Here is a 25543-nt window from a genome sequence, read left to right as displayed (position 1 = left end):
TGCCACGTCATCCGTGGACAGGATCATTTGTACCGTACAAAATTTTGGATTTTGATTCGTTCTTTGACCATAGTTTCAATCACACGAGTCTTAATATATAAAAAAAAATATAAATCGCTTAATAGCGTGTATTATAGTTTTTAAAATGATCGTATAAGAGGTTCGATCTTCGTTTGTGTTTCACAAATAAAAATTCGTACAACTTTTTTTTTTGGGATATAATGTAAAAAAAATGATAAATAAATGATTAGTGTCTTCTATTTTAGAAAGTTTCGATTAATGGCATGGGAGGTAAAAAGAGAGAAATAGGGTGGGCATATTGGGGAAAATGGTAAGGTTTTTTTTTAGGTTTTTGTTTTTTTTTATTATTATTTAAGCGAACGTGCATTAATGATTATGAGGATGATGATGACAATGCCATAGGCGATATGGACGAGGAGGATTCAATTCGTGATAAAATCACGAGCGTTGATTTAGACCGAACGTGACGCAAATCCAAGTGAGATAGATTTATACCCTTTGTAGATATTCTTTGCTATTTTTGGCACCCAATTAGTGGTTTTCTAATTTTGGTTAAAATTGGGAAAAGCCACTAATTTTTTTTTCCTTTAATTGCAATATAATTCATAATTCTATGTATCAAAAAAATTCAATAACTTGTTATTTTATCAGAATTTGTTTGTTAAGCTTGATTTGATGAAATGCCTACTAATTACCTGTTAACTAAGCTAATTAATAATTTGCTAATGAGGTTTTATAAACCAAATTGAACTTGGAATAATATCAAATTGAAATTTAAAAATACAATAATGATAATTTAGCTACTTTAAAAAAGTTTGTAAATTTTAATGATGTTAACCCTTCTCAAATCCATTTTTCCTGTATAAAAGCTATTTAGACTCAAAAAATTTCCAAACCAAGACTATTACACAAGACATTTTCAAACCTCTATAAAGATTCATCCTCTCATAGTTTTATTATTCTTTTTCTTTCTTTTTTCTTTCTTTGTGCCACAACAGGATTTATAGCTAGTACACAAACTGTTTCACACAATTTCAGATGATGGAGAGAACTTGGTGTACTCTTCAAGAAGAATCTGATCCACACACTATGGTTTAGTATTAGGCGGAACCGGAATCTCGTCGTCAGGTCCGAGATCGTCGATGGGCGGCCGCTGCAGGTGGTGATCTGTAACTGATTGGTAAGCCATTGCCAGAGCTAGAGCCTGTCATAAATGAATGGAAGTTGAATCTTTTAAGTTAATACAAAGATAAGCTGCTCTACTGAGAAAAGAAACTGAAATCCAGTTCCTCTGAGCTCTAAAAACACTCTTTTTGGGGTCTTTCTTATGAAATAGACTGATCGAAATTAGGTAGCTAAAAGAAGTTACGGAATAACCCGGAAAGATAAAAGCTTACGATGTGATCCCGGTCGGGAGGAGCGTATATGCCGGTTGTTACCGTGGTTCGCCGTCGGGTCCCTCCTTTAGGCGGATCCTCGATGGTCGTGAAACCTGTTGGAACGACCACCACCGGCAGGCCGACGAGATTTCCCAGGCAAACCAGTTCCCAGTCAGTCGCATTGCCGATGAATGCGTCTACTTTAAAGCTCTCGCGAACTTCCCTTATCAGTTTTCCTCGAGTTCTCTGCGCCTGTGAGTTTTATGATTAAAAAGAGATCATACTGTGTACCCAAATTACTGATCTAAACTATGGCCTGTTTGGCGCGAATGCAGAACTTCTAAAGAAGTGCTTTTGACTACATCTCTTCAAAACAAGCTTTGTGTTGTAGCTAAAGCAGAAGCTTCCAACTTGAGCTTCTACTTTTGGGGCCTGTAAGAATTTTCGCTTTCCACCACAACGAAAGCTCCAGAGTTCTCATTTACATAACACTTTGGTTTCTGGAAGCTAGGCCAAAGAGGGACTTGGAAAACAACAAAATCACAGTTTAACTAGTAAATTATTCACAAAAAATGAAAAAAAAAAAAAAGTAAATAAAATTATGATAGGAGAAATGTACTTGTATATAGTCAACTGCAGGCACCAATCGAGCACGACGAAGCTCCACGGGCCACTGATCCTGGGCTTCGTATTCATCGTCGTGCCCTAACCGTTGCCACTTGTCAAAATGTGCGAGCATATCAACATCCATTGTTATGTTAAGAAGGGATTGAACTGACTCAACCGAATAGTTCAATTTGAAAGGAACAAGCTTAACACCCATGGAGGAAAGAACATCCACAACCTACATAAGAAAAAAACGAAGTTTATAATACCAATTCGATGGTGCTATACTAAGCTAAGGACTTGTTTGGCCGCAGAAGCTTCAAATTGGAGCTCAAAAAATTCCTTCCAGCTTCCTGTCACAAGAAAATCTTTAGTCCCAGTGTACCAATTGGCCAGTTTGTAGAAACTTCCGCTTTCTAGAGAAGCTGCTCGATAAGCCAGACCAAACATGCACTAGATATATCTGGTTAGGAAATCACCTCTATCTCGGCACTTTCGAGATACCCAACAGTTAGTTTTTCGAGGTCAACGTGAAACGGGTCTTCAAATTCGACATGACGAGAAGAGAGGTCATCTGGGTCTTTCCCACGGATTGTGTCTATGAGAACAGCACAGTCTACTGCACTTCTGCAGAAAGGACCAAGCTTATCCTGTTATAAAGATCTGCCATTTAGCCCCATAATTAATCATTATTTCTCTTATCTTCTGTAAATATTTAAAAGTGCTATCGATAAAAACACGTACCAAACTCTCAGAAATACTCATGACTCCACTTCGCCCGACAGTCCCAAAGGTCGGGCGCAAGGAAGTCACTCCACAGCGAGCAGCTGGATATGTTATAGATCCTGCTGTTTCCGATCCAATTGCAAATGGAACCAGGCCTATAGCAGTGAAAAGAATGTGCACAAATCGGATACTTGCTTCTATCTAGAAAGCTTGTTGACTTTTTTTCTTTTTTTCTTTTTTTCTGGTTAAGGACTATTTGCAAAAAAAAAAGAAAAGAAAATCCAACTTTTTTTTCGGTTTGAAAAGGGCGGACTCTTTCCACAACTTCAAGTTTAGCCCTAGCTTGCTTTTCAACATTAAGGAAAAGATGCCTCTCCACTCGAGTCCATGATTTGTGGTTTTGAACAACAGTTTCATTCTTTTGAAATCATGCAACAATTATGCAAAACTTTTCATCATCAGCACATAGCAAAGCAGCAATTTAGTCATAAAAGTTTAAAAATAAGCTAAAGTTACCAAAAAGGAAAAAAAATATGTTTTTTTGGGGAAAAGAGCTGAAATTAATTTGATAAGTTGCTCTAGATGTTCTGGCACAAAATCAAATGAAGAACCTGCAGAGGTACTAGCCGCTGGTCCTGCTGATGAACCAGTGGAGAATTCCGCAATATTCCAGGGGTTCCGAGTTCTTCCACCAAACCAGATATCATCATAGGCTAGTGAACCTGATACGAGCTTAGCTACAAGAACGGCTCCAGCTGATTTTAGCCTTAAAAATTAAAAAGAAAAAGGAAAGAAACTCGCATTGAAAATGATTGCTTAATACATCTTTTGAACATTGATGAAAGATATAAATTCTGAACTCAAGAAGTACCTTTTATAAACCCAGGCCTCAATGTCAAGAACTTGATCTTTGAATGTTTTTGAACCCCAGGTGGTCTTATAGTGGGGAACTGCTATTATATCTTTTAAACCATAAGGTATACCGTGAAGAGGGCCTGTAGTTCAGTCTAAGCAATTAAAGGTCATAAAAAAGTTTACCTGATCAATGTTATGCATACAAATTCAAACATAAAAAACGTTGACAAATGACAAAACAAATTGCAGAACTATAATCTAGATATTTAAATACCCAAATATTTTCCTTGTTCAAGCAACTCGTCTGCCACTTTTGCCTGACGGTATGCCAAATCCTCGGTAAAGGTGATCACAGCTTCAAGAACAGGATCATACCTGATGAAATCCCATATTTAACACACAAACCCATAGAAGAATTTTAAATTTCATTTAGAATTTAATTATAGATGGCAAGGTACAAATTAAGATGAGATATCGAGACGACATTTTATTACCTCTTTAATCTCTTGAGGAATATATCAGTAAGTTCTCGAGAAGTTATTTGCTTAGTCCTGATAAGCTCTCCTAGTTCAAGTACCTGTAAACATAAAAGTTCAAGTATTGTACAAGAAACAACAAGGCTACAACCTTTACATGAACCAACTTAAAGCATGGTAGGCATATAACTAACTTACAGTCATAAAGGCAATATCCTCATCATTACTTGGCCTCTTAACATTACAGAGACAAGGATAATCAAATCTTTTATCTTGGGGTGCTTCTTTCCCGCCCCACGATGAATTAAATACTAAAACTGATGGATTATGCAAACCTCCATCAACAGATGCAACCAACTTACGGTTCACTCGAAACGCGGGTACGTTAAATTCCTCTGCACCCTCTTCCATTTCTCGTAACTAAAAGAAGAGAGAAGAAGGTAACTCAGAGATTTAAAACGGGTAAAAGAACAATGATGAGGTAATTTGCAATCAGAAATTGATGTTAGTGTACCTTTGAGTCATTGAAAATATCGGCATCGAAAAATTTCATTGCATCCTTCAAGACAGGCTTGCCGCTAATAGCCTCTTTAATGGAGGAATCTTTCGCTGGAAGAGCCTCTTTACTTCCCTGCTGAAAAAGAGAAAGTAAATATAATTTCAAGACCGAGGAAAAGAGAGGAACAAATGAAAACGGAGTATGTGCTACCTTCCAAAACTTATGATATCCGGAAACGCGAGTATGAGAATGGCCATGAGCTTTATGTGATAAAAGAAACCAGATGCATTTTGAAGAAAGTGCCTGCTGTTGCATTAGTCAGTGGTATGCACTTTCTATTTGAAAAATGCAAAAAATTTTACAAGTTTCTATGCCTCGGAAGGTCGATAAGTACATGAATATTTAAAAGCTAGAAGCCTAACTATAGGTACATAAATACTTAAAGAGTTCAGTTGTTTATGTTCATCCTCAATAAGAAATGATGAACCGCATCACACAAGAAGTAAATGAAAAACAATCAATTTTCACACAACCATGAGTCAGCTTCTAGCGAACTTATGCTCACTTCGTGTCCTCTAGGACTCTTTCTGCATGTAGTTCTTCTTTTTTTTCGCTTCAACGAGGCCGGGATGCCTCAGTTTGTAGTTTAGTTCATTCTCCTAATGAATGAAGCAGTAGCAAGCTACCCATTTCTCAAAAAAAAAAAAAAAAAAAAAATACGACGAAATATCGATACCCTGTCTCTGAATATTTTATTATTCATAATTCTACCTCCAAAAAAAAATGTTCTTTACAGCACCACCAAAGTAAAAACTAATAAAATGTGGGGAAACGCAAGAGTTTCATAGATGCAGTGAACTCTCATTAATAGATAGAGGAGCAGTAGATAGAGTAGGATGGTTGTGCCTTAAACAGATTCTGGTTCAACTTAAAACCTGAAACCAGATTATTAAACAAATGTACTACATTTAATGCTCCATAATTTTTGTAGGCAAAAAGGAATCAGTTATTGGTCCAATTTCGCCTAATTCATTAATTCCTCAAGGTTAAACCTAGCAATCAAATTATCAAGCATCTATTTCTCTCAACTGTAAACTACAATTCTACCCTTGAAAAAGACAAAAAAAAAAAACAAAAACAAAAATTCAAATATTTATACCATTACTTTTTATCTCTAACTTCTCTGTTTAATCTCTGATTCTCTCCTGTCATTTTATATAAACCCTAAAGCGTAAACCTTGTTTAGATATCTACTATGTGGTAATTGATAATAATGATTTCCTCCGATTGAAATGAATTTTAGTAAGTATATAACAAAGCCAATTTGAGATCCAATATACTGTGAGTTCACTTTTACTTGTATTAAAGAAAGATAAAAAAATTTATCCTTTAAAATATCATTTCTAACTGGCCCTGCTTTAATTTGCTTCTGCTTTCAGTAACAGCAGCTTCTGAAAAGGGAGGGACCCAAAAAAAAAAATTTAGAGCATTTACTGCAAAAGCTTCAAAAATGGAAGTTCCAATTATAAATTTTAAATCCTGCTGCGAGAAGAAGCGGCGGGAAAAACCCTAGAAGGTAGAAGAGGGAGCAAATCCAATTCATTTCGTTTCGAACAACAAATTCGAATCCCAAATCCGAATCAAAGGATCGATCGAAACCTCTAAAATCGCATCTACGAACGATCCGGAGTGGTGGGGGATTACCATTTCGAAGCTTCTCTCTAGGGTTCGGGATTGGGGAGGCGACGGAGGGGGCACGGCCTCGGCGGCGGCGACGACGACGACGACGACGACGACATAGAAGAGGGCGCGGCGCCACGTGGCCTCCGCAACCGTCGCCACGTGGAGGTGCGGCGATGCGGTGGCGCCACCGCTACATCTGAGTGCTCTCGCAGTGGTGAAAAATGGCATCGTGATTCGAGCTTTTTATGATGTGATTTGGGGCTTCTTTGGAAAGCACAGCCACTCACTCTTCTCCCTTATTGCGAAGCACTTTGTTATTATACAAAGAAGTTTCTGTTATTAGGTGAAATATAATATTACCAAGGCATAATTTTATGTGGTTTGTAAATTTAGATTTTCTTTTTTGTTGTGGCTTTTTTGTTGTTTAGCACTAGAAACTCTTTTGACTACAATTTCTAATTTTTAAATTTAAATGCTTCTCTCCTAAAATAGTATTTTTGTCATGGTAACCTGCACCATAATTTACAAGTTATGCTAAAATAAAGCAGCTAAGTTTGTTAGAACTTGCAATAAAAATACAACAGCAACAAAATGAGACCGACCGTTCATAGAGTAAGTGACAAAAGGTTTGGTGGTTGGTATTCGAGACCTAAGTTTGAATCCTAGTTGATTAATATTTCTCGTTATTTTTATTTTTAAATAAAATAAACGAAGCGGGTAGTATGTTGCCTAAAATTTAATGAGAGTATTAGCCACAAAAAAATATTCATGTCAAAAGAAAGAATATATATCAACTTAATATTTTATAAAAAACTTCTTAATATTTTTTTATAAAAAAGTAGTAGTAGTGCTCTTTTATTTTATTAATAATATCAACATGTTGCATGTGAAAGCAACATTAGATGCGGGAACAATCATGCCGAACTAAAAAAATTGTCTTATGCCGTAGCTTTCGACCTACCACACAGTGTTATCCAAAAAATTAGGTCCCCACAAAAGCATAACAAAAATAGAAAAAGTTGCGGAACTTATCCGAACTATAAATTTTTTTCAACCAATTATCTAATTTATCAAAAAATTTAATATTATTATTTTTTTTAAAATTTATTTAGTTTGAGTTATTAGACGGTACTTTGGCTTTAAATTTTAAGCTGCTTATTTATTTTAATTAATATATAATTGTGATAATTATAGAAAATATATTAACTAAGACCGTAAAGACAAACGAAATATTTAATTTTTAAAAATTAAAATATCATTAATTAGTTCAAGTAAAATAAATTAAAAAATTAGATGGTAAAATCAAATGAAAAGCCAACTTAGAGTAGTCAAGAAATCAAGCATATTTTAACCAAAATAAAAAATAGATATTTTAATTTAAATATTAAAATTTTATTTAAAAAATACAACTTACATAAAAAGCCCATGATTAATTAAAAAAAGGGTCAATGTAACTAATATTCTATTTGATTTTGTATTAAAACACAAAAAAATATTGGCTTGGTCTGACAGTTTATCCTAATAGAATTTATCAGCAAATTCAGTCTAAACAATAGAAATTTAGAATTTTACAATCATATAAGATAATAATAAAATCAGTGAATATAGGTTTTAAATTAATTTTAATAATTTATTACACTATGTCGATGTTCTAAAGCTTATAATATTCGTGAAAAACTCTCACACCTGTATGTCCTTTTGAATTGATTCTTCTACCTGTCTTATTAATATTTTTTTGATTTTATGTTTTAATTTTAGTTTTTCATAAATTTTGTTAAGGCTTTTTTTAATTCTTTTTTAATTTTAAATTTTTGTATAAATTTATTAGTTGATTAAATCGAAAAAAGTGTTGAAAAACTTGGTGGTGCAAAGGTGACGTGGTGAACCTGGCTCACCGAAATCGGAACTCACCATGTGATCACGTGGGCCCCACGTTTAATGGCGACACCCGTGAGTCGTGACGCACGTATCCGTTACACCGAGAGAAATCCCCTCCCTCTCCGCGTCTCGCTCATCGTCTCCCTCCTCCCACCGCTCGGAGCTCCCATCCATGGCGTCGCCGCCGACGCCGCTGAGGGCGCCGGAGCACCAGGTGGCGGGGCACCAGGCGGCGGAGGGGCGGCTCGGCCCCCTAGTCGACGGCGCCGGGCTCTTCTTCAAGCCCCTTCAGGGCGACGGCCGCGGCGACGACGAGGTCTCCTTCTACACCCTCCTCTCCTCCCTCCCCTCCTCCTCCCTCCCCTCCTCCTCCTTCTTCCCCTCCTTCCACGGCACCCGCCTCCTCCCCGCCTCCGACGGCTCCGGCCCCCACCCTCACCTCGCCCTCGAGGACCTCGTCGCCGAGTTCTCCAACCCCGCCATCGTCGACATCAAGATCGGATCCCGCACCTGGTACCCCCAGGCCTCCGAGGACTACATCCGCAAGTGCTTCGAGAAGGATCAGCGGACCACGAGCGCGTCGCTGGGGTTCCGGATCTCGGGGATCCAGATCCGGGACGGATCGGGGGCATGGAAGCCCGATCGGGGCGAGATCCGGAGGTTCTCGCCGCGGGACGTGCGGATCGCTCTGCGGCGGTTCGTGTCCTCCGATCCGCGCTCCGATCCCGACCGCGCCCTCGCCGCCGCGGTCTACGGCGGCGCCGACGGGGTCTTGGCGAAGCTGGGGGAGCTCAAGAGGTGGTTCGAGGAGCAGACGCTGTTCCACTTCAACTCCGTGTCGGTGCTGGTGGTGTACGAGAGGGACGCGGGGGCGACGCTTGGGAAGGGGAAGGTGAAGGTGAAGTTGGTGGATTTCGCGCATGTTGTGGAGGGGAAAGGGGTGATCGATCACAACTTTTTGGGTGGATTGTGTTCATTGATCAGGTTCATCTCGGACGTTCTCACCGGATTGGATGAGAACTGCATATAGAAGCCATCACCTATGATTGCCCATGGAGAATGGGGTTTGACGGAGCGAGAGCAATTTGGTAAGTTTCGGCCCCTGTTCCATTTGTTCCTTTATACTTGTTGTTGTGTATACTGATGCTGTAGGACACGGATAAGCTTGTTGGGGTTTCTGTATCGTTGCAATCAACTAAAGTTGAAGTTTTTTATGAGGTTTAGTCATTTTCATTTGGCCATGCTTATTATATGATAATCTCCATCGCTTGCATTGATGAAGGAAGCTTTCATCCTGTTACAATACATGTTGCCTTGGTTTGCAACTGTCAATGAAGAACATGGCCTATAAATACAAAATAACTTTTCGTTTCTTTTACGGTGACTGTTAGTGAAGTTTGGGCCTGTTCAGCAGATGGAATCTGGTTCGATAGGATGAGTTGAGAGAGCTATGTTGGGAGAGGATCGAGGCTTAGCAACTTGAAGGCCTTTGAGGTAATCCTCCCGGATGGGATTAGGTTGGGGCTTTAGCGGGATTGGATTTGAAAAATCCCCTTGTATCCCACTGGCTCCACCCCCTACATGTTTTAACCATCAACACCTCTGAGTTGCTAAACCCTCCGTGACTCCGTCTCTCTCGACACCTTATCACATCCAATCCAATAGTATGTACCAAATAGGCTGTAATGAATAGGTACAAGGTAGTAGCAATAATTATCTGAAGGGGGTTTTTCTCAAAGTCAACAATCAACAGATAATGACATTTTTGAAACAAGGAGGTGATAGTTTTTCTCCCTTGCAATTAAGAGCTGCAAAAGGAGATGACAGTAACCCAACAACCAACTTCCACTACCCACAAAGAGATTACTTAACTAATAAAAAGCATCTCTTTTATTCTTTTCCATCATTAGCTTAGATAGTAAGCAATTAATATTTGAAAGTTAGACATGGCAGTAAGTGAAGAAGTCGCTGCATATCAAACGTTTTGAAACTTTGTGGGACAGAAGGACATTAGGATTCTTGTGCCTTAGCCTCTTTTAAAAGAATGCTTTTAGATAATCGGGGATTTTAGATCACTTTCCTGTGATTCTCAAATGAGTAGCCCTTTTCGGTAGCTCACCTTTTAGCTAGGAGTGGCATACTTACAGAATGTTGTAGAGGCATACTTTTCAGGAGATATCTTCTAGTTACATACCGTGGCAGAGAATTGCAGCTCCCTTCTTAGTGCTTTTCTTCAAATCGGTTATTCTAAGAGTAATGGTGGAATGGCTTAAGTGAAGTAACGTGTTTTTCTCTTTGCGATGAAACAACAATATGCGAAGCAGCTGTTCTAGTTTTAGGGTGGGATAAAGCCTCTAACGAGACATGCAAAGAATAACTAATCTAAGAGTGCCTAGTGGGCTTCTTTCTTGTTGCCTTCATCTTCTACCTTGCTATGATGGCAGAGAATTTTCTAGGCTTCAGTCCCGTGCTTCTCTTTATTAGCTTTGCCAATTTCATTCTGCTTGAATTTTCTAGGCTCTGGCCTTGATAAATACCCACCGCTTTTCCTGAATTTTCTAAAAATCGCTTTATGTCTTTGACAAGGCTCATTATGTAGTCTTCTCTTTTATAATTGTGTACATAAAGTTACTTTAAGCTCAGCATCATGGAATATTTCTTCTTAGCTGGACGTGGCCGCTTTTCCAATTTTTACAACTGTACATAATTCAAACTTTGAAACGGATCTTTGTATACTTATTTTTTCATGCAGTGACATACAAATTCCCCGCCTGCATTTAATCTTTCATCACGGAATATATCATTCTTTCTCATTTTCCATGTGTTGCAGGAATCATAAATGCGGAGATTGGTGTGCGAACTAGCGCCATTCTGAGGCAATTTTGAACTGATTCAACATCCTTTTTCATGTGGAATTTCTAAACAAGCTCCTGTTACTGCACTGAAATGTAACTCTCTTGTATTTTTATACTTCTAATTTACATGGGGCAATAAAGCACAAGGGGGGTCCCTAAGCTTCCACCCTTTAGTTTCAGTCCAAGACCACAAACTTTTCGATGCAGTCCTATTGTGCCATATCAAACTGAACTGGGATTTCCATCTGCTTGTCGAATTAATCAATAACCTCCGCAATGTGCGGCATCTCTTGCCTACCAAATGCCCCCTTTCTGAGAAAGGAAGATTAGTTGATTGGGCTTGTATTGCAATTCCATCCATTTATTTTGTCAACTGGAATGTAATGTCAATATCTTAAGCAACATAGTTTGCAATTTTTATGTTATCTCTCAAGCAACAAACAGTTGTGTTTCGCTATGCTTTGTTGATCTACAACTGTGTGACTGCACTGTTTGATCTTTTCCCTTCTACTAATTTGTTTCTGTTTAGAACAGTGTCGTCTCTGTGCTATCCATAAATAATTCGTGATCTAGTATCTGATTAGAGCAGATGCAGATCTCCAAAGTTAGACATGTTTATGTTTAACAGAACTTGGACGAAAGTATATAAAACATATGCTTTTTCGTTTTTTCAGTAGAATTATAGAAAATATATCGAAGAAATATATTTTAATCAACTTATCGAGATATGCAAAGTATAATATTACTTACGGAAGTAAGCTGGTGTTNATATAAAACATATGCTTTTTCGTTTTTTCAGTAGAATTATAGAAAATATATCGAAGAAATATATTTTAATCAACTTAGTGAGATATGCAAAGCATAATATTACTTACGAAAATAAGCTGGTGTTTTTATATCCTGTAATTGATCAGATAGGTCATTCATGGTTGATACGCTATAACGTTCGAAGCATAAAGAAAAAGATGGATACGTTATAAAAGTCTACTTGAAATGGAACTCGCATGTTGTGGTTGGACGTGTCGACGACAAAGTCGTCCGTGATCCTTAGTGCGATGCCGTTTTCGTCGTTATAGACTTTTCAACCAAAGTGTAATCCATCCAATGCCCATTTCAGTTTCAAAGTCGCTGAAGAAGGCGTTTCCGGCGCCGACTTCGGGTTGGGCTCAACTCGTCAACACCTTTCACGCGCCCATTTTACTCGTTCAGAAACCAGATCCGGGCCTAGCACCATCACCTACCATTCTACCAATCCTAAAATGCCACGTGTACTGACGCGATCTCTCTTTTGTCCGTGTAGTCGAATTAAATAAAGTGTAAAAAAATCAATAAAAAAAAATCCGTATATTCGTGTTGGTTCACCCGTCCTTTGTGATCAAAATAATAATAATAATAATAATTAATAATAATATAATAATATGCAACGAGCCATTATTGAATATTAATTAATTATTTATTAAATTTCGTCTCCCTCACTCCATTTTATCCTTATTATTATTTTTTTATTAATTTTCAACAGAAGTTTTTGGTGCAATAGTCTCTCTTTAAAATTTTATTTTAAAAATAAATCTGTTAATTTTTTATTTATAAATATAGTCTTATAAAGGTAATGAATAATTTATCGTTTTTAAAAGCTTCACCATTTTTTTTATTTTTTTTATAATTTTACGATCATTCACCGCTTTTATTATTTTTTTACTTCAAAACAAAAGTTATAAATACGGTGGATCATCCATCTTATTGAAAGATCTATTTTTATAATTATTTTTTTAAGAAAATTATTTTTATAATTATAAAAATCGATAGGATTAGTTATAAAAAAAATTCTTTGTAACTCGTTCGACCTCTTCTCCCCCTTCCTCGTCTTCTTCTTCATCTTCCCCAATCGCCCGAGTGCACACGCTAGAATCGATCGGCGTCGTTTGGAGGACGGATTCTTCGAAGCTTCGCCCTCTCCGATTCGTCTCCGTGGGATCCATTCCCCTTCTTAATCCTCTTCGTCGTCGCCTTCGATTTCGATTTCGATTTTGATTTCGAGGTCGCCTCTCCTCGGCTCCATTTCCTCTCCTAGGTATTGCTTGATCTCTGTTCATCATCTTATTTTTTTGATTGTAAACATTGTTCATGGATCTTTTGCTGTTGCTGTTGTTCGATCTCAAAGTTGTTTGGATAGGTCTAGCTTCGCATTTTTTATCGATGTGATCAGGTCGATTTTGCAGAAACTAGAGTTTAGAACGAATTGATTGAGAAATTAGCTGCATTTAGTTGAGAAATTTATGTGTGTATCATGAAGTTTATATAAAGTAGTTGAAAGATCCGAAAAGGGAACGATGGTTTGCTCGTTTATGATGATTAGTGTATTGCCGAAGCTCGTGGATCCAAACGCAATCCAATTCGATTCCAAAATGGTAGCTTTGCGGAAATGGTAGTGATACGAGCTTTTATAAGGATATGCTGGGTGGATGAAACTAATTAAATAAAAGAGAGATGCTCTTAAGGGTTGATACGGTAATAGGTACAAATGTATAATATGTTTTAGGTCGAAAATTCTTTCTGTCTACAAAAAGCTGAGCTAAGAGGTTGGATTTTGAGTTTAGGAACAGGAAAACAAAAATGAAAGCTATATTCGGATGTTGATTATTGAAACAAGTACAGCTACAATGACCATTGTTCTCTCACCTGCTTCTTCTTATGTCTTTCCTACTATTTTAGTGCAACAAAATCATTCCTTTCTCCTACATCCTTGTTTCTATTTCTATTGCCACTTTCTCTCTTCTTCTTATCACTTCACAGTGCCCCACACTGCTTGGTCAATATTACTCTTCTAGGCAACACAAATGACATTTATCTCACGCTACTTTCAAGCATTTGGTAACGTAAACAAATTATAGTTTTGAAAGACATGAACTTTACATTTTATCCAATTTTATCCAATTCACTTTTTTGGGACAGACGGACTTTTTAGAGATGTGGCCATATTTGGCATTAAAAATAACATTTACTTGTGTACTTTGATCACTCTTTCCTTGCTTATACTCTTAAATCTTTTCTGGTTGGCCAGGTGGTTACTGGTTACAAACTAGGACATACGTGGATCGAGATTTTAATTTGTGTCTCCCATCACTTGATTTTTCTTTTTCTTTTTTTGAATGTCATTTTACATTTTCATTTGCTTTATACATGCTAGTAAACACTTGTCTTATGGTACTTTTTGTTTGATTTTAGAGGCTCCCAATTCTAGATTATGTGAACAATCCTATCAGAGCTTTACTATTTGCTTGATCTAGTTTTAATCTTCTCATTAAACACGACTGAACATCTGTGAGTATTGCTTGATCAAATTTGTTACATTATTATACTCAGGGTGCACCATGGCGCATATGATGCAGAATGAAGGTGCTTCATCTAGTTCAACTTCAACCTCCCTGAGCAGCCAGAAAAGCGAAACAGATGATGATAGGATGATAGCTATTGTCCTTTCAGAAGAATATGCCAATTTAGATGGTGCAATTGCCAAACGCCTTTCCAACCTGTCTTCAATTCCTGTAAGTTAACTGCAATTTTTCTTCATGAATTCTCTGCTTTCATGTTCTTGGGAGATTGAAATCCTATTCAGCATCTGCCCTTTGTGTGTGCCTTCTTTCTTGTCCTTCAAATTACCTGTAGAAATTCTTGTCATTAATTTGATATGGTTTCAGCAGGAATTTCAAAATGCTATCTTACTTAGAGGCTTTCTTACAGTACCTTTTTGAAATGGAAAATTAAACAACTAAAAAAATTTTCATGTTTGCGTAACAAAATAGGTTCTAATGTATAAAGATTGTGGAAATAAATAACTCCCTTTGTTCAGAAATCAAAATCATCCATGCATGTTGCTATCTATCAGTGGGTGGCTTTTCAGTTACAAGGCAAATTCTGTTTAAAGATTCTGGAAATAAATTACTCCCTTTGTCCAGAAATCAAAACCATCCATGCATGTCACCATCTACTAGTGGGTGGCTTTTCGGTGTGAGTTGTACAACTCATGAAGCCATATATACTGTGAAATGTCTGATATTCTTTATGACTGAACCTTAACAACGCGTTTCCGTCTTCTTTCTTTGCTTTTCATCTAGTTGAATTATTCATTATTACTAAATTTTCCGGTCTCTATTTGTTTGCTCACCGATAGTTTTGTACTTGACCGAAATGAGGTCATTTTGATATTTCTCGATATATGACATCTCTGCAGCACGTTCCTCGGATAAACACATTTATTCCAAATTTAAGTGATGCCAGCCTAGATCATCAGCGCCTTCTCCAAAGGTACCTACCTTCTTGAAACGTTTTGCACCAAACATGCTGCAGCCTTCATGATATCTAGCAACCTAACCTATTTATGTTCCCTTCTTGTTTATCAAGTCTACTTGTTTTTTTTTCCCATTTACACTTATGTAGTACATTTTTGTTTTCCTTCGGATTTTCTAGCTTCTAGTATATAGTGGCTTCATATATTTCAAGTTCCGACCTAAGATCTCTCCTCAATACAATTGAAATTAAATGATCAGAATACATATCCTTTCTGATAATGTAGCATAGAGTAAAGACATTGGTATTGTTTATTTAAGTTGTTAGGCCAACAGTACTTTTATGTGAGGAGGATAAGCCTTTTTTTCCTTTTCTAATGATGACAATAAAACTCTCTAAAGTTTCTGTCATGTGGCCTCTTATGCTTTTCATGAACTTACTTGTTTCTGCACATTTAATTTACTTTACATGCAACTATGCCCTTTGAGTACGAAGATATGTTTCCACAGCCATGCAGGATATCATTATTTTCCTTCCATGTATGCCCTACTATAGGCTTGCATGATTTTTCTTCAAGGCCAGGGCTTATTTATGATAATGCAGCACAGAGTAGAAAATTATAGAAGAGAAATTTCTAGCAATCATCTAATTCACACCTGCAGCCTTGTGTTTGCTTTTAATGCTTCAAAATCTGATAGGTTACAAGCTTACGGCTTATGGGAAGTGAAGGTCTCTGGGGACGGCAACTGTCAGGTTCATAAATCTGTGGCAGCTTTGCAAGCTCTGTTCGTTTGGCATATGTTAGACTTATTTGAAGGGCTACCTATGCAAATATATCTGGAAATTCTTGTTTGAATTTTTCTAATTGGCGTCGGTATTTTGTAGTTTCGAGCACTCTCAGACCAGTTGTACAGATCACCAGAGCATCATAAACATGTCCGGAAGGAAATAGTAAAGCAGGTATTTTGTTCTCTATTATATTTCCTGACAGTATCATATCTATTTATTAGGCTAAGGCAAAGAGAAGTTTTGGAGTCATAGCAATTCTCCTTTATTCTCTTTTAGCCATGGCAAGTGGGTTTTGTGAGAAGAATTATTGTCTTTCCTTTCATGGGTAGGTTGAAATCAGCATTCTGTTCTCATGCTCTATTTAGTTAATTCTGATTATTTTGTAACATATTGGGTGGAGGCCCACTAATATTACGTTCTATTAAATCAATTGAAGTTTCATTTTTTTGTGCTGTATCTTTCAAGATAAATGCTAATTCTCATTGTTACATGTTCATTTTCTTTTTCTTATCCAGCTTAAAGAGTTCCGTTCTTTATATGAAGGTTATGTCCCCATGAAGTACAAGCAATATTATAAGAAAATGGCTAAGTATGATATTTCCCAAAATTTAACTTGTGATATCGGTGATTGTATTTTAGCCAATTACTTCGCTTCTGTTTGTTTGTTCCTTATAAAGTGTGAATGAAATAAAATCTTGTGTCCGGTATTAACGCATTACATATAACAGATCTGGTGAATGGGGAGACCATCTTACACTACAAGCAGCAGCTGACAAGGTCTAGTATTTTATGCATTGTATCATAATTTCCTTTTAGATTGAAAACATCAGAATATGCCATATCATTCTTCATACTTTTTGTTGTGGCCTTTTTTACCACAAGATGCCTATTAAAAAATATAATGTGAGTAACATATCAGCAAGTAATGCATCAAAGATTCTATTTGTTTTAGTGTTGTGATAAATCAAAACAAAAAAAAGCAATGAGTATGCTCAGAACAGTTGGCATAAAAGAGCTTTTGCTTAATTTTTACTTCTTTGTCATTTTGTTTGTCTATTGATTTCATGATTCTATTTATGTTAGCTTTTCCATTTGCTAGCTATGATGGCACAGCAACTTGTAATGCACTACAATTCCTTTTGTGCTAAAATGTATCTATAGTGTTTAATTTTGCTTTCTTTTTTGCAGTTTGCAGCAAAGATTTGTCTTCTAACATCATTCAGAGACACCTGTTTCGTTGAGATTGTCCCACGAAATCAGCCCCCCAAAAGAGGTAATATAAGAGTGTTGTAGCTATAATCACCGATCTTAGGCAACGGCACAAATTTTAAATTAGAATTGCTTCAGATGTGATTGGTGTAGTTGCACATTTTCTTTGAGGAGCTGAAGAAACAATTGAAAAACTTTAGCTTCTAGACTACAACTGAAGATCGTCTCCTTTAGTAAACAATTAGCCATGTAGTAAAATATTGGCGTAATACTACTTTACAGATAAAGAACAAATGTCTCTTTTCTTTTTTCTTTTTTCTTTTTTCTTTTTAACATAATCACTATCATGGAGCTTGTTTTGACCCTGAAAGGTTCTTATTTTGACACAGAGCTATGGCTAAGTTTCTGGTCTGAAGTTCACTACAATTCAATATATGAAGCCCGAGGTCAGAACTCAAATTTCTCTTATTCATTGCACATTGTGATATTCTACATGTATGGTTCTTTTGAATATCAAATATTACATTATATCTTATTAATATCTCTCTCTCTCTCTCTCTCTCTCTTGTGAACATAATAATATCTGATTATCCACCTTCTCTGTTTCTTTTTGTAGATTTTCCTGGTCAATGCAAGCCCAAAAAGAAACACTGGCTATTTTAGATGCTTGTGTGATACACACCATGAAAGGGTGCTTCTTGATGCAGATAGCATTTACTTTATTTCCTTATCGAGCCTTTTGCACTGGGATGCCCTCATCATTCATACACATTGGTGGTCAAGGAAGTTACATCTGCTGTGAATACATATAAATGCCTTCTTTAATTCTTTTTTTCTTTATTTTCTTTTTTTTTTTTTTTTTTTTTTTGTCTGCATATACTTTGTATTACTCATGACATATGTTCCAATAACCATAGTCATATTCTTCTGTTGTATTCTCTTACTCATTATAGTTTATTTTCATGACCTTAATTACAATGTATTATAATATTGAGACAGATTAATTTGTGGACCTAATATAGCAAAAGGGAAGGGGGATGCGGTATGTTTGGGGAAAATGAAGACCTATCTTCTGACCATTATATGGGAATTGGAAATAGATTTTTTTTGTAATCATGGAGACAAGGAATTTAGTTACTGCAATTTTTATATTGTTTCTATTCATTTCAAATATAACCAGCGATTTCGTTTCGTCCAACCTGTTTGAGCAGGTGGAAATTTAGCTGAAGTGTTATTTGAATCGAGCTCTTTGAAAATGCCCTCAATAGTTTTTTCTCGAAGCTTCAAATTTGTGCTTCTGTCATTGGGATCTAAAAGTTTATTTAGTCCTTCATTCGGAAGTTGTAGGCTTATTCTCACCAAACACTTACATGTCCCTCTTTTTTTCTTTTTTTGAGTAGAGAAGTTACTTTAAAAGCGTGGCTTAGAAAACAAATGGAACTTCCTCTTTTATTGTTTCCGAACTAGTCGCTAGTCATTCTCACAGGAGTAACTTGGAAAATTTTATATCCCAGCCTCTTGTTTTCTAATTATGCGAGAAATTGATTTCTTCATAGTAATAGTAACTGCCTTGCTGTCATATACTGTAGGTTTTTGCTGCTCTATAAAGCCATTATCATCTTGGTTTTATTTTCTGTAAGTGCTTGTTACTAGTGCATGAATAACTTTTATACAGTTGTTATATTCATTAACTGAAACTTCTATCGGTAGGATAATCACCTGCTAAGAGAATGTAACTGCCTTGCTGTCATATACTGTAGGTTTTTGCTGTTGGTTTTATTTTTGTAAGTACTTGTTACTGGTGCATGAATAACTTTTATACAGTTGGTATATTCGTTAACTGAAATTTCTATTGGTAGGATAATCGCCTGGTGTAGTCATTATCTAGCCAAAGAGAATGTTGTTGATTTTGCACTTTTACCATGTACAAAGCATATTAAAAGAATATTTCTCCTTCACCCTCTGTTGTTCTTGATATTACTAGAAAGCTCTTAAACTGTTCTTGTTGATATGATATGTTATTATGTGATTGATGGATTGATCCGTAATACATCGTTTCTTAAGTTATCAGTCATTATGGTACTAAACTTTATAGAAGCAACCTTATAGAGTATTTTTGTAAGGAACCTAAGGCATTTTCAGAGGGTGGTTAGAAAAAAAAAAAAAAAAACTCCTATTATAGTTTATTATGTGCTTGAATGATTAGATTGCACACTAACTGGAATTAGAGTATGTGGTCTAGGTAATGTTTCGTAGGATAAGCTCCAATTGAATCACTTCTTAACTTGTCCAACTCATGATCAATCATGGGGTTCTACTTGGTTTCTATTTGATGCAAAGTACATAGAAGGTGGTTGAGATTTGTCTACTCCCCCCCACAAAAGAAAGGCAACTAACATGCCATTGTTGGATCTGCAACTATTAAGTTGGTGGTCTATAGCAGTCATCAACTGACACTCTGTTTCATTAAGTAATATGGCAAATGGATTGCTTTGAATAATTTAGGTACAAGTGCCAACTAAGATATCAATCTGACACAACATATGAGGTAAGATGTAAGGATTTAATTCATAGGTGTTTACGGTGACGATTAAACCCACAATATCACAGAATTGTACAGTTTATGATCAACCTTGATACCATTTTTACTGGAAATTCTATATAACCAGAAATAACCCAGAAATAGTCTTAATGACCAGGTTTTTACAATAACATTATATCTATTAGATAGAGGGGTGGTCGAATTTTTTCTGAATATGTTGATCATTTTCATGAATAGTGTGTTGATAAATGTTGATGTCTTGTCATGAATGTAATCTCCAACTAAGAAAATTAGTTGACCCATCAAAAACAATTGGGCAATCACCATTTGAGTACAAAACCATGCATGCATGCTCATGAAGGTAGGTCTAATTGATACTTTTTCCATCTCTTCAAATATTTTCTGAGCCCACATCATCAGTATACACACCGACAACGCTTGTACAGTGCAGAGGCTTAATGAGGCCTCATACCAGCACATGTGGGTGTGAACAACACATGTAATGTGGATAGAATACAACTGAAGATGTCCAACCATGCATTCATGCATATATCTTGTTGAGTGCATGATTGATTCAGTTAAGAGACTTAGCAAAGGGTAACAACAAAAATGACATTGTTGGAGAGGTTTTTTTTTTTTTTTTTTTTTTTTTTAAAAAGTTCATCACCTCTGGATGTATTGGAGACAGAGAGACAGAATGTTAGGTGAGCAGCCTCTAGGTCCCATCAGGTAATGTGATGTGATGATTATTCTACTGGTTGGCTCAGTAGTGGTGCTTATCTTGTGCTGTGAAATATTTGTGATATAAGAAGAAGATACAGGAATCTTCATACTTTATGTGGGTAGTTGAATTTCTTTTCTTTTCTTTTCTTTTCTTTTCTTTTTTAACTAAGGAGAAGAGGGCTTAACATATTTAGGTTATCATTCTCCATGTTGATGCATATGTAATTGTACTTGTGGAATGATGATATAAGGCAATTCTACTGCTATGAGAGATCTAGGAATTGTGGCTTTGAATGAAATAGAGGGACTAATTCTGAAAGAATGAAACAGTAATGAATTAAAATGTTCATACAAAGCAAAAACAAATCTCTCATTTTTACACCAAGTCGGAATCATAGTCAGTACAAGAAATTAAGGATGATGTGTTTGAACAGAAACTTTAATAAAGGTGTTTTGTGCCGATCAGAAATTACGTGGAGATCGAAAGGTTGTTAAAATAAACCACTTTTTTTATTTTTTTTTCTGGCTGTTGATCCTTATTTTATTCAGATCGATTGTCGTGTTTTTCGACCATTTTGTCTAAGATGGTCAGTGAGATTTATGTGCTCCCCATCCATAATATAATGAAGTTTTTTTTTCTAGTCCCCTAGCAAGATTTAGTCTAGCAATTTGATGCTTTACGCAGCGAATAGAGCTTGGGGATAATTAACAATTAATAGATGAAGGTTCATTGATCATGCATATCCTTTGTCACATCTTTGTCTTAGGTGTTGTATATCTATATATATATTAGCTCTTTGTGGTCCTAGTAATAAAAATTAGTGTAGTACGTAGTTGCTAGTACTGCAAATGTTATATTAGTGTTCAAATGAACTTCATTAAGTGTTGATCTTCATGATGCCATGTGGTGGGGTGTGTGTGGAGTCTAAGTAGTTTTGTCCCAGTTCTAACCTGCTCCAGTTGAAGCAGAAACAAATCTTATACTAGATTGAGCCTAATTAGTGGGAGTTTAGTAACATGGGAACATGTGATGCTCTTTAATTTGCTCTCTTTTGGGCACAAAGATAGATAAAAAAAAGAAATTGTAAAATGCATCTGACGGTGAGTTAAGAATCACCTCTCTGTGAATCAATATACTGATTCGAATCATAAAGCAACAGAAACAGCAGCGAAAGCCACGGATGGATCTCCGGTCACACTAATAGTGTGTGTGAAATTTTCCCCTGCTAGTGTGTGTGACAATGACTCATGAAATACTCTTCTTATTTTGTCATGCTATTTTTAGCTTCCAATTTTAGTGTTCTCGCACTGCAGCGATGAACGATCATGGTGGAGAAATATTCTGTCAGATCGGCCTTATCAGATGCATCTTTCTCCTCCCTTGGGCGTAAAAATCTAACGATAGTAAAGAGGTGTGTCTAAAAAGATCCGTGTAATAGAATTTTTTCTCATTATGGGGCAGTGTAATGCTTTCTATAACCATTAAAGATACACATGGATGGGATGAAGCCTGAGTTGAGGTGAAAGGGCGGAGGAGTATTTAGTTAGTTTTAAATTTGTTAGCGTGTCTTTCAGCTTGAATCAGGCTGTGCATTTTAAGAACCGTCTGATGCAAGTTTTGAATTTTTGAGCGCATAATACTTTTAATTTGTGTATGCACATGGATTTCTATCCCAAATCCCAAGGCAACATACTCTAACTATGAGTTGGTCCCTCTATTTTCGTAAAGATATTAATTTAGTTAATGAAGTCATTAAATTAAGGGGCCCGACACAGAAAGCTGTGGACCCTCTTATCAACCGCATTCACGGAGTCGGTGAATGTGGCATCACCCCATGGCAAATTGTGATATGTACTCATAGCATTGGCTAGTAAGAGATTAAATTATCAATTCAGAAAAATGCAATGACTCATTATGTCACGCCCCGAGCCCCGCTTATTTGGTCGGATTCGGGCACGCCAACAGACCGCCTTGGACGTACAGGATTTCTCCTGTACCACGGGAAAACCCTGTACGCCTAAGGCGGTCTGTCGGCGTGCTCGAATCCCACCAAATAGGCAAGGTTCGGGGCATGACATATTAGGTAAAAGTTAAAAAACCCTGCAAATAATATGTCTAAAAGAGCAGGGGACAAACTTATATTTTAACTTTAGAAGGGAAAAGAAAAGTGGATAAGAGTATGCTTCCATTGGGATATAATCAAATGTAATGCACATGAATGGAGGAATAAGTAATTGAATAAATGATAGTCCTATGCTGTCATTGACTGCTGCCACTCAGAATCTCACATACTGGAAAATGAGCAAACACTTATACTCACACTCATTTATCTCTTCTGTTAACATTATTTCTGAACTGTGGCATCATAGTTAATTTTAACTAAGTCCCCTCAAATATGTAAGATCTTTGATTCTACTTCTATATGATTTGCCATTTAAAGATATGAATTGTTACATATTATACCTCTTATTAATGCACATAGTATGATCTATCTGATCTTCACCATGCATGTGATATAGAATATTGTTAAAACTATTCGTGAATCATTTTATATTTAGATTGATTTTTTGGGTATTGCCTTTGGCTAGGAAAATAATTAATTGTTTGGATAGCTGTTACCCAGCAAAGACCTACACATAATAACACTCTAAGTTGCACCACCACAACATTTCTCCTTTTATTATATCACATCTTGGTCCCAGAATGACTACAATATGTTCATATTTAAAAATGTTGAGCTCACTCTCTCCCTCTCTCTCTCTCTCTCACCCTATATATAGCTCAGGCTATAGCAGTTTCCATTCAGTGACGATAACCTTTCTCTCTATCTCCTTTCCTTGAGAGAGAGAGATTAAGAAATGGCTTCTTCAACTTTGGCTTTTCTTCTCTTGCTTTGTTATCTTGGTTTGGTGTTTAAGATCACCATGGGAGCAGCACCAAGAAAGCCCATAGATGTGCCATTCCAAAAGAACTATGTGCCCACATGGGCTTTTGATCACATCAAGTACATCAATGGTGGAAATGAGGTCCAGCTTTACTTGGACAAAAACACAGGTAAATATAAATTGCTGCAACACAACAAAAAAAAAAAAAGAAAAAAAGAGAAAACTCTAAGATGGTTTATAACATAGACAACTTTTCTGAGTGTTGAAATTGCTTTTGGTGTTTAACTACTACTTTAACTCCAGGAACTGGGTTTCAGTCCAGTGGCTCTTACTTGTTTGGCCACTTCAGCATGCAAATGAAGCTAGTCCCAGGGGATTCTGCTGGCACAGTAACTGCATTTTATGTAAGTAGATTTCTTTTCTTTTTTTTCTTTTTTTTTTTGTATTGACACTCCTCCACCATGTAATATTTTGGTTTGAGTGACTCTAAATCAAGTGAATTGTAAATAGCATAAGTGAATTCAACAGTAATTTTGTTAAATTTAATTAACTACAGTAAAACTACAATAATTAATTAATGATTGATAGCTCATGTATCTGTCAAATTTAATAAAGCTCTTATTTTAGTAGAACAACTCAAATAAAAAATTAAATTTGAGGGATCTTTTAATAATGTTGGGAAGAACTACTTAAAAATCTTTTTTTAGTGAGTCTATTTCCTTCTTTATGAATTGATTTTTTTATCAATAAAAATGATGTATTTCTTGGTTTTTTGGGTTTCAGCTATCATCTCAGAACTCAGAGCATGATGAGATAGACTTTGAGTTCCTGGGCAACAGGACAGGCCAGCCTTACATACTGCAGACCAATGTGTTCACAGGGGGTAAAGGGGACAGAGAGCAGAGGATATACCTCTGGTTTGATCCCACCAAGGATTACCATTCCTACTCTGTTCTCTGGAACTTGTACCAGATTGTGTAAGCTACAAACTCTTCCTCATTTATTTATTTATTTTTTTAACCTATATTTGGAGAAGTTACTAATTAACTATGTTAGTTGATAATTCCAATCTAATCCTATATTCCACCCTTGCCATCCTAGACTAATTAATGAGGCCTATTTGACCTCTCTTCTGCTTTCTGCAAAAGCGGCCTTCGATAAGATGTTTGGCAGAGATAAAGTCTAGATACTTTGTCGCAGCAGGCGGAAAGTAAAAATGGGTTTCTTAGTCTAAAAAGTAGAAACTCTAATTCAGTACTTCTGATTTCGTTGCAATACAAAACTGCCGGCTGGTATGTTAATATAGTGCTTCTTGTAACAGTAGTACTCAAACGATATTTTATCAAACGACACTACACCTAACAAGAGAGTCAATCACTGTCACTGGTTTGGTTGTGACTTGGTGGTTCTTTTGGGCTCCACGAAACCGGCCTGCAGGTTCTTTGTGGATGAGGTCCCAATCCGGGTGTTCAAGAACTGCAAGGATGTCGGCGTCCGGTTCCCGTTCGACCAGCCGATGAAAATCTACTCCAGCCTGTGGAATGGCGACGACTGGGCCACCCGCGGGGGCCTGGAAAAGACCGACTGGTCGAAGGCCCCATTCATAGCCTCATACCGCAGCTTCCACATCGACGGCTGCGAGGCCTCCGTCGAGGCCAAGTTCTGCGCCACTCAGGGCATGCGGTGGTGGGACCAGAAAGAGTTTCAGGACCTCGACGGCGCGCAATACCGCAGCCTGAGCTGGGTACGCGACAAGTACACCATCTACAACTATTGCACCGACCGCTCCAGGTACTCGTCCGTGCCGCCCGAGTGCGCCAGGGACAGGGATCTCTGAACCGCAGAAAACCAATTAATCTTTCCGTTAATTCATTAGCTTCATATATATTCAGATCATTGCGTACGTGTTGTTGCATCTCCACGTGACTCGCGTGATTATTATTTATTTATTACTATTATTATTGTTATTTATTTATTGCTCTACCATGCATGATCCTGTATGTGTCACTTCATCTTTCAAAATGTGATCGAGTACAAAGTCCTCTATATATATACATGTCATTTTCAAATTATTTATTGGTGTAGATGTAAAACAAGAGGAGCATTAATTATATATTTGTGGGCTTACA

General features: G+C 36.8%; 4 protein-coding genes across 9 annotated transcripts; 3 read left to right on the top strand and 1 right to left on the bottom strand.

Annotated features, from left to right (window-relative positions):
* On the bottom strand, positions 911-6554 carry LOC109726375 (glutamyl-tRNA(Gln) amidotransferase subunit A). 6 transcript variants are annotated; one of them, XM_020255916.1, is made up of 13 exons: positions 6267-6554; positions 4773-4868; positions 4578-4697; positions 4262-4483; positions 4082-4164; positions 3862-3962; positions 3604-3727; positions 3344-3498; positions 2751-2887; positions 2486-2656; positions 2020-2244; positions 1419-1652; positions 911-1225 (listed from the first exon to the last, which is right to left on the bottom strand). In XM_020255916.1, the coding sequence occupies exons 1-13, from the start codon at positions 6471-6473 to the stop codon at positions 1109-1111; spliced, it is 1992 nt and encodes a 663-aa protein (XP_020111505.1). In that variant the 5' UTR covers positions 6474-6554; the 3' UTR covers positions 911-1108. The 6 variants fall into 6 exon arrangements, with proteins under 6 accessions (XP_020111505.1, XP_020111506.1, XP_020111507.1 ...); XM_020255917.1 differs by having other exon boundaries at positions 4578-4694; XM_020255918.1 differs by having other exon boundaries at positions 4773-4865.
* LOC109726376 (inositol polyphosphate multikinase beta-like) lies at positions 8025-11436 on the top strand. The gene is made up of 2 exons (XM_020255922.1): positions 8025-9211; positions 10954-11436. Exon 1 carries the CDS (start codon positions 8296-8298, stop codon positions 9151-9153), a length of 858 nt encoding a protein of 285 aa, XP_020111511.1. The 5' UTR covers positions 8025-8295; the 3' UTR covers positions 9154-9211; positions 10954-11436.
* LOC109726158 (OTU domain-containing protein DDB_G0284757) lies at positions 12821-18379 on the top strand. The gene is made up of 10 exons (XM_020255607.1): positions 12821-13049; positions 14342-14523; positions 15210-15283; positions 15964-16018; positions 16151-16225; positions 16570-16643; positions 16783-16831; positions 17243-17327; positions 17653-17709; positions 17880-18379. The coding sequence occupies exons 2-10, from the start codon at positions 14350-14352 to the stop codon at positions 17924-17926; spliced, it is 690 nt and encodes a 229-aa protein (XP_020111196.1). The 5' UTR covers positions 12821-13049; positions 14342-14349; the 3' UTR covers positions 17927-18379.
* On the top strand, positions 23229-25543 carry LOC109726204 (probable xyloglucan endotransglucosylase/hydrolase). The gene is made up of 4 exons (XM_020255694.1): positions 23229-23583; positions 23718-23818; positions 24198-24391; positions 24852-25543. Exons 1-4 carry the CDS (start codon positions 23388-23390, stop codon positions 25249-25251), a joined length of 891 nt encoding a protein of 296 aa, XP_020111283.1. The 5' UTR covers positions 23229-23387; the 3' UTR covers positions 25252-25543.

Source organism: Ananas comosus, linkage group 21, assembly GCF_001540865.1.
Source record: "Ananas comosus cultivar F153 linkage group 21, ASM154086v1, whole genome shotgun sequence".
Lineage (NCBI taxonomy): Eukaryota > Viridiplantae > Streptophyta > Magnoliopsida > Poales > Bromeliaceae > Ananas > Ananas comosus.
The sequence above is the reverse complement of the archived record's forward strand: the minus strand, read 5'-3'. Positions and strand labels throughout refer to the sequence as shown.